Raw genomic sequence first — 13,961 nt, 5'->3', positions numbered from 1 at the left:
AAAATAGTGTGAAACAATGACTACTTACTTTATACTAGGTCTAAATTGAGGCCGAGCACGTCCAGAAATTTCCCTGAGCTTTATCATGATTCCTGGAGGCAGCCTAATCCTAGGCAGATCAAAATAGTGTCCAACGGGAGGCACTAGAACATCAGAAGGATATGTAAACTCTCTATCTTCATCTATAGTAAGAGGCAACGGAGAAGGACTTGGTGTAAGGGCTGGAGATATTACACCATTAGCTTCCACTTGCCACTGGCACCTGGAAAAAATAAATAAAAAACAGATGAAAGATTTTCATTCCCTCTCCCCCCCATTCAGAAAGACGGATTAGTTAACAACACACTACAAAGACAAACTACACATTATTAAGGTACACATATTAAGGTGTGGCTTGTACCAAATATAGCCCAATTCTCCTCTACTTACTCTAAAGAAAACCTCTATTCTAGAGAATATTCTCTTAGTTTTAGGCAACACAGAAGTGCTGAACAAACTCTACAGGAAAAATTATCAAAACACCACCTTAACACACGAGACGAGCACAACTACAAAATTCACCTTCCCTCAGAAAAAGCCCACAAGGGAACTCAGATAATTTTGGGGGGTTTTACCTTTGTAATAGCTTAGATCTTAAGAGCTCTTGACAGGTTTCTTCATCTTTGGTAATTTCTGGTCCATTGTATAATATTCGCAGCATAGAACAAGCTAACACAGAAAGGCCAAGTGCCAGGTCAACTAAGAATGGCAAGCCTCCTGACACATCCTCTGAAGACTCCTGTAGTAGGAATAGTGATAAGTTGCACTAATCAATCAACCATTAAGGCCTTCCCCAACATATTTCAAGATAGGAGATTTTATATTTTTATATATAATCTTTTATATAAAAGATATATATATATATATATATATATATATATATAAATCATACATCTCTTACACAGAGGTATACTGAAAAAATGCTTAACAATTAAAAGCAATATATAAGAACAACTCAAAGCAAGAAACAATGGATTTAAACATTTTTTTCCTGAACCAAGAAAGAAAAGAAAAGGTAAAGTTATTTTTGGTTCAGGCACTCTTGGGCCTGCAGATCTGTCATCTCACAGGCCTAGTCCTAGCTTCCTGGTAGTGGGATTCAAGTTTCCTTTTGTTTGATCCCAGTGTCCCTCCCCTCTCTTCTTTATAGGCTGGAATCATTATTCCCTCATCAAACCTCCGCTTTCCAGGTTGTTACAAGATACCCATCTCTCCAAAGAAATCCTGATCTACAAGCAGCAAGAGGTATTAAAGTGACTTCATCCAAGTCCAGTGTCAATGCCAAGAGACAGGTAAGACATATTTACTAATAACTATCTTCATAAAACCCTAAGCATGCTACAGACCATGCCACAGGGTATCTCTAGCTAAAGGAAGCCAAACGTCTAAAATTTAGGTCCTTTACACTGTAAAAAGATGATTTGTCTTATTGCCAAAATAAGTAAGCTATTACTGTTTTAAATTCCAAATGTTAACTTCCAGCTTTGAAGTGCATTTCTATTTGATCCAAAGTGTGTAACAGACAGAAGATAAATCGAAGCTGAACCTATCCCAGGGAATCTGTCACGTTTGAGTACCTGTGCTCGAACAGTGCAAGCAAAGCCCCACATAGCTTTGTCTGGAGTGTTGTGCTCACGACCACTCCGCATTTCAAAGGAGAAGGTGACTGTATCTCCTTCCACCTTAAAATTTTGATGGGGAGGAGGGGAAAAAAAAAGAAAGAAGATACATTTAAGAATTGAGGCAAACAAACAGGCTTTTCATAAACGCGGCTGATTTTATGGATTAATCTTTTTAATGACAGTTATGTAAGCATTATTTCTATCTCCAATTATATACTCCAATTTAAGATTCTTCCCTTTTTGTAAGGATATCTTTCAGTGGACAATTTGATTTGAATTTTGCTGCTGGCTAACTATAGGAAAACAAAAACCCAAACCACCAGAGTTGTAGAATCATAAGTAGAATTTATCAGTCTGTGTTACTTGGCCTTGATTTTCATCAAAATGCTTTAATTATTTGTCTGCAAGAAACTATGCAATAATCAACAGTTCTTCCTGAAGGAAGATAGACAAGCTCTTCAAGAAGAATGTCAACACATTAATAGAAGAGTTTGCTAAAAAAGCAGTATAAAAACCTATGTCTGAATAATAAATGAAATTCCATTAATTGTGAACAATGGAGCGCTTGTCTGAAATTGCTTTCCAGTTTATTACTTCTTGGTTTGGTTTTTCAAATTATTTTTTGTTAAGTATATAAGCCCAGTTTTAATGTGCGACAATGTAGCAGCACAAACACATAAGAAAAAAAAAAAATCGTACTGCACACAGTCTGAGAAAACATACTGCAAAATTCCTGAAATACTAAAGTTTTAAGAAGTTTGAGCGATTTTTCTGTCTTAGTTTTACTGACAAAAGCATCCAATGCATCTTTAAAACCCAACACAAATGGCTGGAGAGTTGCTACACTTACTACTTGTTATGTTTGTGGGTTACTGTTAAAAAAATGCAGTCATGCCCACAGACCTTAAGAAAATATGCACAGTCTCAGACTGTGCAAGAATGTCTCCTAGGAAGATATACTTGTGAGAACAGTGCCATTAGAGACTTCAGGACTGAAACACACCAATAATGAATTCCAGTAAGACATAACAAACAAGATAAGCTCAAAAGAGAAGTATCACACGTAACACACAGTTGAGTTTAAAGTTATTCCCCAAGGACATAACAGCCCACTTAAGAAGCGATCTCATCATTGAAAACCATACACTTAAAAGCTTGGACTTCATTGCTATAAGGGTTAAAATGGACTCGACATGATTTCCAAAGGGGATTTTTCTATGTGAAATATTGTTGGATTATAATACTGTACCTTTACTAAGTCTTTCGGCCAACCAGTTCCTAAGACACTACGGCTGCCATATCCCAGTGTATTGCCTCCATACTCAGCAACCTTCCTACTGTTTGTGTTAGGACCAGCATAGATCACCAACTTCAAAACATAAAATACACTGTTAGACTGTAAGAGAAAAACAAGAAAATCTAATAATAATAATAATACTTAGCACTTACACCGCGCTTTATATTTTCAAAGCGCTTTATCAACATTAACAAATCCTCACAACAGCCCTGTGAGGTGAGTAGGCAAGTATTATTATCCCCATTTTACAGATGGGGAAACTGAGGCAGAGAGGAAAAAAATCGAGTGACTTGCCCCCGAGGTCACACAGAAAGTCAGCAGCAGAACTGGGAGCAGAAATCAGGAGAAATCCTAACTTCCAGTCCTTGTGCTGAGCTAACTAGAACATATTGCCTCTCTATGAATAAATGGATTGGTCCTGCTCCCAGAGTTAGTATTTTGTCAGTGACTTCTGTGGGAACATGACGAGACCCAAAGATTTCTGGAGGAGTTTAACCAGTAATGGGTGACATCAACATTAGAGACACTTATAAATAACTAATGGGAGTGAGTATCACAGGACTTGCTCTATGTTAAAGAATCTATGTCAACAATTAGTAAGCAGCACAAGTAGCTTTTTGATTATACAAAATAAATAACTACTATTAGTTGTGTTCTTGAAATTGAAAATACTTGTTCATATTAATCCACGTAAACAAGCCATTTATCAGGGGAAAAAACAAGTAACTTTTCCAGTTCCAGCTGGTCTACAAAGTAGGCTGCTAGATTAAAATTTGAGAAATAAGGAAAACAGTAAAAATGAGAAGGAAGTAAAACTTTGACAATCTGAGCCATCATGAAATGAACTTTAAAAAAAAGAGTTGGCATGAATTTCTAAAGGAGAAAAAACAAAGACCCCCTCCCCCCTCTCCAAACCTGATATCTCTGGAGCCTACCATATTTCTCCTATTTCATAAGTATCACTACTTTTGACATCTTTTCAGGAAACTGCTCAATTACAGACTCTCACTCTTAAGAAAAGATCCTCATAACTGATAGGTTTTAAACATTGAAACAATCACTGGATATTATGTTCTGAAACAATACACAAGAAGAATTAAGCATATATTCTTTTTGGATTGTTTCTTCCAGAAAAATAGAAATTAAACACAAACCATTTATCTTCATCTTCCTGCCTTTTCATGTCAACAACTCTTTGTACCTTTTCTATCATTTTGTCAAGCCTAGCCTTAAGATGAAACTCCAAAATTGTTTTGAAAAAGTTATTCACACTCATCCCACACAAGAAATGACCTCTGCATCCCTGTACTTTACAGCCTTGAAGTAGACTGTGACATTACATTGTACACTAATAAACTCCTATCAATAAAAACCTCCTGCATTATCCTGATCACTGGAAATAAGGTGCCATGAAAGACAAGGGACTGAAAAGATGAAAATGGGAACTGCTGCTGACAGAAATATACACAAAAGAGCAAATTTCTAAAATGGCCTTTGCTTACCTTATCGTAATCATACTGTGAAGAACATCTGTTGTCAAATCTAAGATATAAACAGCGGGCTCCTGGAATATGTACAGTTTCTTTAAATTTATAGTTATCCCTGACGGGATGAACTGTTTCTACAGTCTTCCCAGCAGCCCACGGAGCAGGGATCTTCAAACCCGTAAGAAAACCTGGTTCTTCTTTCTCTTCCAGCATTCTGAAATTAGAGTGAAAAATTAGTCCTAAAGTGCAACACACTGATTTCTACTATATATTCAAACAAACTATGAAGTACTTCAAATCACCTCTCAGTATTGATACATATCAACACAAAGTATTGACTCCTCATTGTAGGCATAACTGAGGCATATTCAGGGAACACACAAAACTTAAATAGCATGAACTCTATACATTAGAAATAACTATGCCAATCTCTAACATGTAAAATCTGAACTTCTCCCTTTGATTTCAAATTTCCAAATTATGGTAAACAAGCTGAGTAGCACCATAAAAAAGTAAATAGTACTATACATGGATTCTAACACACAATTGGTAGCATAAAAAATGACTTTCCTCCTGGGACAGCACCCAAAACTGTATTAAAAAAATAAAAATTATACTGTCATAAAACAATATGCCTAATATTTCACTGAGGCTTAGAATTTCAAGGAGGAATGAAAGTAAATTCTTCACAGTTTTAACACATTATTACAAGTTGTTTAACACTACAAATTCTGCAACACTGCAAAATAGCTATGATAAGCATTTTTTATTTAACGTAGCTGCATGTTTCTGTTTCTAAGCAGAAGTTGTATAACTTTGAGCTGAGACACAGTATTTAAATCCAGGACTTAAACCCATTAAATTTCTATGTCTAAATAAAACTATTTAATATATTTCCAATGGTTTTAATACTGTATCTCAGGCTGCCAGAGCAATTTACATTTTCTCATGATGGTCTTCCTTAGCCTAATTTATTGTAAGAGGAACATTTAGAATTAATTCTCAATGCTTAAGGCAAGGGAAAAAAATCAAAACAAAACATACCCTGGTGCAAACAACCTGAAGATATTACTAATTTAATTCTATATGCAAAAAAAATTATAGAACTAATTGCCTTTTGTAAGGGCTTATATATCTCTAAGACAGCCTTACAAGTCATTACAGCTTTGCCTTAAAAAAAAAATTTAAAATTGCTGTGTTAAGATTTATCCTACAGCAATAGTCGAATGAACATTACAGCTAAGATATTTTATCCCATGAGAAGACCGAAATGTAAAGAAAAATCACCTCTCATCAGGTAACAGCTTCCCTTTCTGTTCTGATGCACCACTGGGGGAACTGTTCAGTTCTGAGAAAACCGGAGACTGAGTTTTAAGCAGCAGTGCAGTCTGCAGCACAAAATATATAGTGTTAGAAACATGCAAACAGTAAATAATTTTAAGATCTCGTTACTGAAATACCTTAACAATCATACTGTATGTTGTTAATGATAATAAATCATTACTTAGTAGTAGTTGTACCAAGTCAAATTTAATGTTCAGCATTACCTGCTTTTATAGCTGTTGAGGAATTCCTAATCTATGATCTGCAGATCACTTTCTGCAGAAAGTTGACTAAGATCTACAGCATTTTAGAACATGCATGACATCTTTTTTTCTTTGTAGTCAACTGCTGACACAAAGACCATACCTGACTTGTGTAAAGAACCAGCTGCACCAGCTGAGGCATCAAGGCATCAGCCATAGTTAGAGTTTGCAAATTTGGATGCATCAGAGATGTCAGTAGGACAGGAAGCAGATGACCAAGCATAGTAGCCTTTGTAATTTGCTCCAGGCCTTTTAATCTGTAAGGAGAGTTAATGTTTACATAGTAACAACTATTTTCATTAAGTATCACTATTTTAAATCATCTGTTTAATCCTGTAGCGGACTGCACAAGCAGATGATTCAAAATTCAGAAGAGAACATTTGCATTAAAAAAAAAAACAAACCAAAACAAAAAAAAACAAACCAAAAGCTTAGTATTTTGAAAACATTACAACTTCCCCGAAATGTTAGTGTCTTAGTCTTTGCTATCAATTCTTACTAAGCAATGATAGACAAGAAGAAAATCAAGAGCTTAATAATTACTTCGAAAATTATAAGCTCCCATGGGCACAGGATGAAAATCCACATTCAACACAAATGTATTTGTTCAGTATGTATAGCAGGCTCCTAGCACATGCAGCTCAAAGCACTTTAAAAGAACCTGTATCTACAAAAATACATCTGAGCATGACATCCATCTGAAAATATCTCAAAGGAATTGTGTATTGTCAATAAACAAAACTAGTCTTGCAGGCAGAGAAAAGCATAGAAACTGAAACCTGAAACACAAGTTGGAGAGGGAAGTGTTTGCTTAATGAGAGAAAAGGTTTACTGCTTTTGTTTACATCCCACTCCCAACATATATTTTTAAGTGGAGGGGAGACAAGGAAGGGCCAGGTGATGCTATCTGATGAAACATGAAGGATATCACAACAACATCCAAGAGCTGTCATGGATAAAATATCTAGTCCAGCTACTAGAGATGTAATAGTCAGGAATTTGAAAGTAAAAAAATTGCTCTGGCTTATAGAAATATTCCCAGCTGACTAACTACAGTTTGTTTCCAGTTACCCTGCTCACAAATACCATTGTAACTGTCTAACACCTTACTGAATTGAAGTTTCTAGAGATTATCAAGCTAGTAGTACTGACATGGAGAGTCTGATTCTAAATTCTTCAAAAGATAACTGCTAAGCAAATGCCATAGTAAGAAACAGTTGCCATACATTCAAAGCTCAAGTATGAAGTTATAAAGAATAAGTAATGCTAACTGTGCTTGTACAATAAAGTCACAAAAAGCAAGTTTACTGTTTTCAAGTTGGCATGCTCATACTTTTCTTACCTTTGCTCTCTATCAGAAATGTCACTGTTTATTAGTGCTGTAGTGACTTGTTGCAGCATTTCTAAGACTTCATCACATCCTGTCAGAATTTGTGTAGCAAGAGACAAAATGCTGGTCTTTAGCTCCTAGGTACAAAGAGAGTTATAGGATACTTAAATTATTAGAGGATATTAAAAAAGGACAACAGAACAAAACGATGGATTTCCAAATTAAAATAATGATAATGTGACCTGGCAGGCCTGCAGCAGTAGACTCATCCAAGACTTAAATTTGATTAATGCTAAGCCCCAAAGTGCTGGGAGAAACTAGGTGCATGTTTTACAGGATGCACATCCAGTTTCTAGAGGGAAGGAATCCCCAAGTCCAGCACAGGAGAGAGAGCTGTTAGCTAGCCAAGGTACAGCATTGGTGACAGAATGTCCTAGCAGGTATGAGGATCACTGTAGAGAGAGAAACTGAACAATGAAAACATGGGTGAATAGCGAGACAAGAGAAGTACTACGATATTTAGCATTTACTCTATGAGCCTGAACAAATAACTTTCAACCGCAGCAGATTACAAGCACACAAAGTCTCAAAGAGTAGCAGACAAAGCCAGATTAATAATACCAGAAATTCAGAAGTCCATACAATTATAGAATTGTTACTGTTACAAAAATTATTATGACAAGACAGCCTGAGTGCTGGGACAAATCTGGCTTCTATGAGTTCATTCAAGACTATTCCAGCAGTAATATGAAATGACACCATTTTAATAAGCCTTATACCAACAAAACAACCACTGCCCACAAATCTCATCCTCTAACAGTTTCCTTGCCACAAACATTATTCATGTTATTTCAGACAACAGATGGAGGTGGTTCTACATAAGCTTTAAAAGTTAAAACTGCAAAAAGGAACAATCCAGGCAAGGCGAATTGAGAAAATAAGAATTTTTTCTGTTTAAATCTGAAAAATATTTTTTCAAGGACCACACCTAAGTGATATGGAGAAGAGAAAGGGGGGGGGAAAATGTGTCTAGAAAGGACTCCTGGCACATGAATTTTCTTACTAGCACATACTAATTAAAATACATTTTAAACCTCTTTGTACATATATTTAGAGAAGGAAGTGTCTGCTCTCATTAACAATATAGAACCCGAGCTGGAATACTGAACACAAAACAACTGTGTTGTAATTTAACTGGAGAATAGGAAAAAACTGTCTACAGTAATTTAACCATATTAAGAGGAAAAGAACCAACAAAACGGTGTAGGTAGAATGCACTGCAGAAACAAGAGGTGTCACAGGAACACTGACTGTAGAGAGCCATACCAGAATAAAACTTGGTGTTTACCTGTACCTTCAATGTCTCTCCCTGCAAGGAGCTGTCACTGTCATCATTTTCATCAGGTTTAATCAAAATAGTGTTACTGAGGAGGTGGTTCTGTACGGCCATCAGATACCGCAAACACGAAGATGCAGCCTTTAACATAAATAAGTACACTTCACATTATCTAAAGTCTTTAATCAACCTTGAATCAGGCAATCCTTTTACTTTGAAATATGAAAGAGGAAAAAAGCTGAGGGTGAGGACAAGCAAAAGCAAAAAATAATTTCCCTTGAATAGAAATTTTTTTTCCTGATTTAGCGCAAGATAGTTAATATGTATTTCAGAGAAGAAACTGGTTGCAAAACACTCAATTTTGTGAAATAACTTGCAAGACATACAAAGAAGCCATATAATTTTATTTAAGTATGTAACATTATAGTAATATTCAAGTACCGTAACATTAACTACTTCTTAAAAGATAATGCCACCATAGAGCTAAATTTAATTCATGTTCCTGAAGGTGGTGGCTCCATGTTACTGCCCCTTTCCCATCCCCCTGCAGCACAGGCCACGACTCCCTCTTCCCTCCCCAGGGTTTGCATGCCAGCTCACCTACCTTGGCCATCAGCCAGATCAGGGAGCTGATCCTGCTGAAAACATCCACATCATACCCCTACCATTAAATAATGTCAACTTTCACTCATTCTTGTCTGTAACTGATAATCCATTCTGCTTGTATGAATCATTATACACAACTGTAGAAAGAGTTTGTTTTATTTTTTAAGTTGTTGCAAGACTTTCAAGACTCAGATACACAAACTTCCTTTAAGATGAAACAGCTACCAGAGCAACTGGAAAATATATCCCCATATAAGCCTGTTACAGCATTATTGTACTATTTACTTTGCTGTAAGAAATTGCTTCTTCCTTCCCTGCACAGCATACACAAAACACATTCTTTTCCTGTATTTATTAAGACATACAACTATAGCAGTTTCACCTCTATATACTGAGAAAATGATGGATTTAAGGAGGAAAAGCAACCAAAAGCAAATACACTTTTATCAAAATACATTTTACTTACAGGCACAGTTGAAAGAAGCCTTTGAAAATCATCTTTAGATACAGTTTGGCACTTGGTGATTAAGACACAAGATTCTCGGACAACAATCTTGAGAATGTAGTGCAACAGCTCATCATTTAGTCTTCAAAAAATGCAAGACAGACATAATGTTAACAGTGTAATTATGGTGCATTTTGTGTAGCCCATCTCAAAAGTGTCTGCAAGCTATATCACAAATTATGCGAAATCAAAACAAATACCTGTTCAATTTCAGAGATTCAGACACAAAGAAATGTTTAACAACAATCAATGCAACAGATTACGAGTGATTTCCTGCACTGCACTGATATAAATTGACGACTTCTAATGACTCTTAAAAAGAGACTCCTCCTAACTTGAACAGGTGCTTGAGATTGACAATTTTACTGCTGACACATCACCTAACATAGTGATATGGAGAGCAGTGTCACAATACCGCACTTAGGAATTATCATCCACAGTTACCATATACATGGTAAGTAGCAGGGAATCCAAAACTAAATCTGCGTACAGAAGCGTGCAGTTTCCCCTAAAATGTCAAACCTCTCTCCCCCTTGTCCTACTGAAATTCTACCCACTACAGACACAAAGGTAGTATTTCAGGTCACACAACCAGTAAGATAACAAGCAATTTCAGCAGAATTTTATGCAAGTTTACCTAAAGCAAGTAATAGAAACATCCATTATAAATGGGAGGAGGGGAAGTATATTGTTGCATTTTACCTATAATGATCATCATCTTCACTTCCAAATCTGTTGTTCTGAAGCTGTTCAGCTAAATTAGTCAGGATGACGTCGCGAAGTTGAGAGAGACCACTATTTCTTTCTCCTAAAATGGAATGCAAAAACTTTTACAAAACAGTGTTTTACAGAATTAATATATTTTCATTTCCTCAGATATCTTGCTTAATATATATGCTACTTCTCAAAAGTTACTATATTTATAGTGTAACCCAATTCCAGGTTGATATTACAGACTGTTAAAATGTACTCTGCACATAGCACCTTTTTAAGTTCTGAAGACGCACAAACACGTTCCCATGAAGTAACAAATTACTGTGCATCAGCTGCTTCTAAGGGCAGACCCCCATTACATGGTGAATGCAAGTAGATTATTACTCTTTCACAAAGGACAAAAATTACCTCTGTTATTGTGTAACTGCCATGGGTAACTACCTTCTAACTAGATATTCTAAAATACAACCTGGACAAGAAACAATACCAATAGTGACAAAAGAGAACTTTAATGCTTTTCCATTTCAAACAGCTGTCTGACTGAGACAAATTTTCAGTTTCTACACCTAACATACACTTGAACATGGAGCCACTCAGAAGGCAGCTTCAGAATTTAAAGCATTTTCTAACTTCCTAGAATAGGATGGGTTTAAAGCAGACTAGTACTCAATATTCTGAACTGCTCTCCCTCCAGAGGCTGAGAAGTATTTTCACTGTTTTCAAACACTCCTACCTGTCAATAAGACATTCTCACCTTCAGTTAAGACCAATTTCAATAAATTATTGATTTCTGCTTCTCCAGGATACAGTATATTTAAACCGGAGCTAAAGAAAAAATAGAACCATGTATTACTTAATGTATTTAAAAGTGAAAAAAATAATTTCAATGGACATGTGAAAAATGACATCACAGAATCTCAGCTAAGTATCTGATGTAACATCTAGAATAACTGTAATAGCTTCTTCCAACTTAGAAAGGCATCCTCCATATTTTTACATTTATATTGGTCATAAAATAAGCAGCTGCTTTCTCCAGAAATCTCTTGTAATCAACTATATTTTATTGTTTAGGTCCCAAAGCTGCTTCAAGAGCTATTTGCTTCCCTCTGAGAAACTCTACATTAATCACTTGTATACATGACAGCACATTCTTTTTTTTCAAGAAACAGACAGATGTCAGAAAAAAAAAATGGATGATGGCTTAGAGGACGACTCAGACAACTCTGGTGATGGGGTAAGAGCTGTAGCTTATCTGTGATAAGAACAATGAAGAAGCAAAAGACAGTAATTAAGAAGTCACTACCATTATAGTTTTATACTTATTAAAGACTGACTCCTAGATAAGCAGAGGATTCTAGAACTAGCATTTCAGAAACAACACAGCTATGCATAAATACTCCTTCTGGAGATATTTCTCCCCCTCTAACTAGTGATGAGCTTTGTCCTTTCTACATGAATTACCAAATCAAGATAAAAGATCACAGTAAGTTAAAACGAGTACTTCGTGACTGTCTAAAGTGTTGACATTATTATGCAGACTTTTTCTTTTCCTTTTCATTTTTAAATAACACTCTCATAGAAAACTGGTATGTTTTTCAGCTTCACACAGAGACTGTAGCAGCTTCCCTCCCTCCGGCTCATGATGACCAAATTGTGCTACAAACATCAGGAAAAGTCACCATACGTCGCAAGCTAAGTTTGAGGTTTCCATTGGTATCAGAATCCTTCAGTGAGAAAACATGAGGAAGTAGATATTACTTAATTCCCACCTCAGATATTTTGTTTTGGTTGGTTTTTTTTTTTTTTGTTTTTTTTTTTTTTGTTTTGTTTTTGGATTTTTTTTTTTTGTTGGTTTGTTTGTTGTTTTAATAAGTCATTGGAGGATACAGGATTAAAGAAGGCAAAAATGCAGGAGCTGTCCATACAGTTGACAGGATACACTTTTCCCTGTCAAAAAGTAAGAACCTGCAAATGCTAGCTATTCACAACTAAAGATACACTATTCTTCTTTGCTCACAGAGTTGCATAAAGCCACTGAAATTTGGAATGTCGTGATTCACACGAAAAAAAATGCAGGTTGATCTTCAGAAGATTTTGTTCTCAACCTTTGGAGCACTTCCCACTTGAAAGCAGATTATATTTGTACTTAGGACGTTTGAGACAGCATTCCTTGTCCTAGAGATTTACATTATCTTGTTTTTGTGATACACAACCACACTTTTTGCTCACTTCCTTGTGCTTAGTCATTCTGCTATTTTGACAAGTCAGAGAAAGGAAATTACACAGCATCAGGTTCAAGACATGCAGTAGCTAATATGATGTGGAGCTAAAGCAACCATCCTGCTTAAGTGTTTGATCACCTGGTGTACCAGCAGAGACATAATGCCCACCCTTCTACCGAAAGAAGGTCCTGTTTTCAAAACATAAACCTGACTTTCTCAAGACAGTCTTACTACCCTGCCTGTGTTTTTCCCTCGGCCTTTAATCTTACCACATTCCTCAAGTATTACTCATTCTGCTTCCTCTTACATTCCTTTTGTTTAGGAGAATTTCAGTACTGCCACTTGAAACACTGGTATAACAGCTGACAACATTAGCTTTGCCTATTCCAGAACACCAATAAACTGTATAAGCTAAATATGGAAGTCATTTTAGCCATCACTGAAATGAAGAAAACTTTGCTTGAATTTAGCAGCTGTATTATAATAAACACTAAAAAAAAAGCTCAAGAAAGCCAATAAAAAGCAACAAATTGAAAGAAGTACATAAAATAATTACTATCTGTAATTTCACTGTCAGCATGACAAACACATTGTATTTCCCTTCTGTCACAGATATAAATGGTAATAATTTTATCATCCAACGTTGATCTAAATGTTACCATATTAAACTGCTGAAAACAATATGAATGTTCACCTGCTACAACATTTTTAAATAATCTAAAGTCTAAGTTTAATTTGACAAAACAGATATTTACCTAATAGCTAGACAAACCTCCTTCTGAATTTCAGAGCAAATCTGATCCCTTGGTGCCATCAGTAGCTGCCAAAGTAATAGGCCAGACCTTCTAACAATATCTCTGTTTCTTTCAGTTTGTGGGCTGAAGAAAAATTTAAAAACCACCTAAGAAAAATTAAACACAACAATATTAAAAACTTAAACACTGTTCACATTAACTCTTCTTCTGCAGTCAGTTTCTCAAACTATTTCTCTAAGTCACTAGAAATCCGAGTCAGAAACTGACTTTGGATCAAGGTAAAAAAAAAGAAATAAACAAGTAGTAACCTTTCTGGATTGTATTTTAATCTGCAAAGGTAGCAATTACATTTATATTAGGACTCTTAAATGGACATGTAAGATACTGCAAAGACACTGCTAAGTCAATCTTTATTAAATTGAATGCAATGGAGGAAATAACAAACCCTAATAAAATCAAGTG

The 13,961-nt window shown here is 35.7% G+C and overlaps 1 protein-coding gene across 4 annotated transcripts in view; it reads right to left on the bottom strand.

The window, feature by feature from the left end:
• The window catches only part of HECTD4 (HECT domain E3 ubiquitin protein ligase 4), a 77,651-nt gene that overhangs the window by 38,205 nt on the left and 25,485 nt on the right, over positions 1-13,961 (bottom strand). Inside the window, exons 13-25 of one of the 4 annotated variants that reach the window (XM_042805702.1) lie at positions 13,500-13,645; positions 11,277-11,347; positions 10,511-10,616; positions 9,770-9,890; positions 8,710-8,838; positions 7,374-7,498; positions 6,135-6,288; positions 5,733-5,833; positions 4,461-4,659; positions 2,911-3,057; positions 1,617-1,721; positions 615-778; positions 29-262 (exon numbers count right to left, since the gene is read on the bottom strand). In XM_042805702.1, coding sequence (XP_042661636.1) covers positions 29-262; positions 615-778; positions 1,617-1,721; positions 2,911-3,057; positions 4,461-4,659; positions 5,733-5,833; positions 6,135-6,288; positions 7,374-7,498; positions 8,710-8,838; positions 9,770-9,890; positions 10,511-10,616; positions 11,277-11,347; positions 13,500-13,645 — 1,802 coding nt within the window. The remainder of the gene's footprint in view (positions 1-28; positions 263-614; positions 779-1,616; positions 1,722-2,910; positions 3,058-4,460; positions 4,660-5,732; positions 5,834-6,134; positions 6,289-7,373; positions 7,499-8,709; positions 8,839-9,769; positions 9,891-10,510; positions 10,617-11,276; positions 11,348-13,499; positions 13,646-13,961) is intronic. The other 3 variants (XM_042805705.1, XM_042805704.1, XM_042805706.1) reach the window with 3 other exon arrangements.

The sequence above is a fragment of the Tyto alba genome, unplaced genomic scaffold (genome assembly GCF_018691265.1).
Source record: "Tyto alba isolate M040663 unplaced genomic scaffold, T.alba_DEE_v4.0 Super-Scaffold_44, whole genome shotgun sequence".
Taxonomy (NCBI): domain Eukaryota; kingdom Metazoa; phylum Chordata; class Aves; order Strigiformes; family Tytonidae; genus Tyto; species Tyto alba.
Note: the sequence above shows the minus strand (reverse complement) of the source record. Positions and strands in the feature narration are given on the sequence as shown.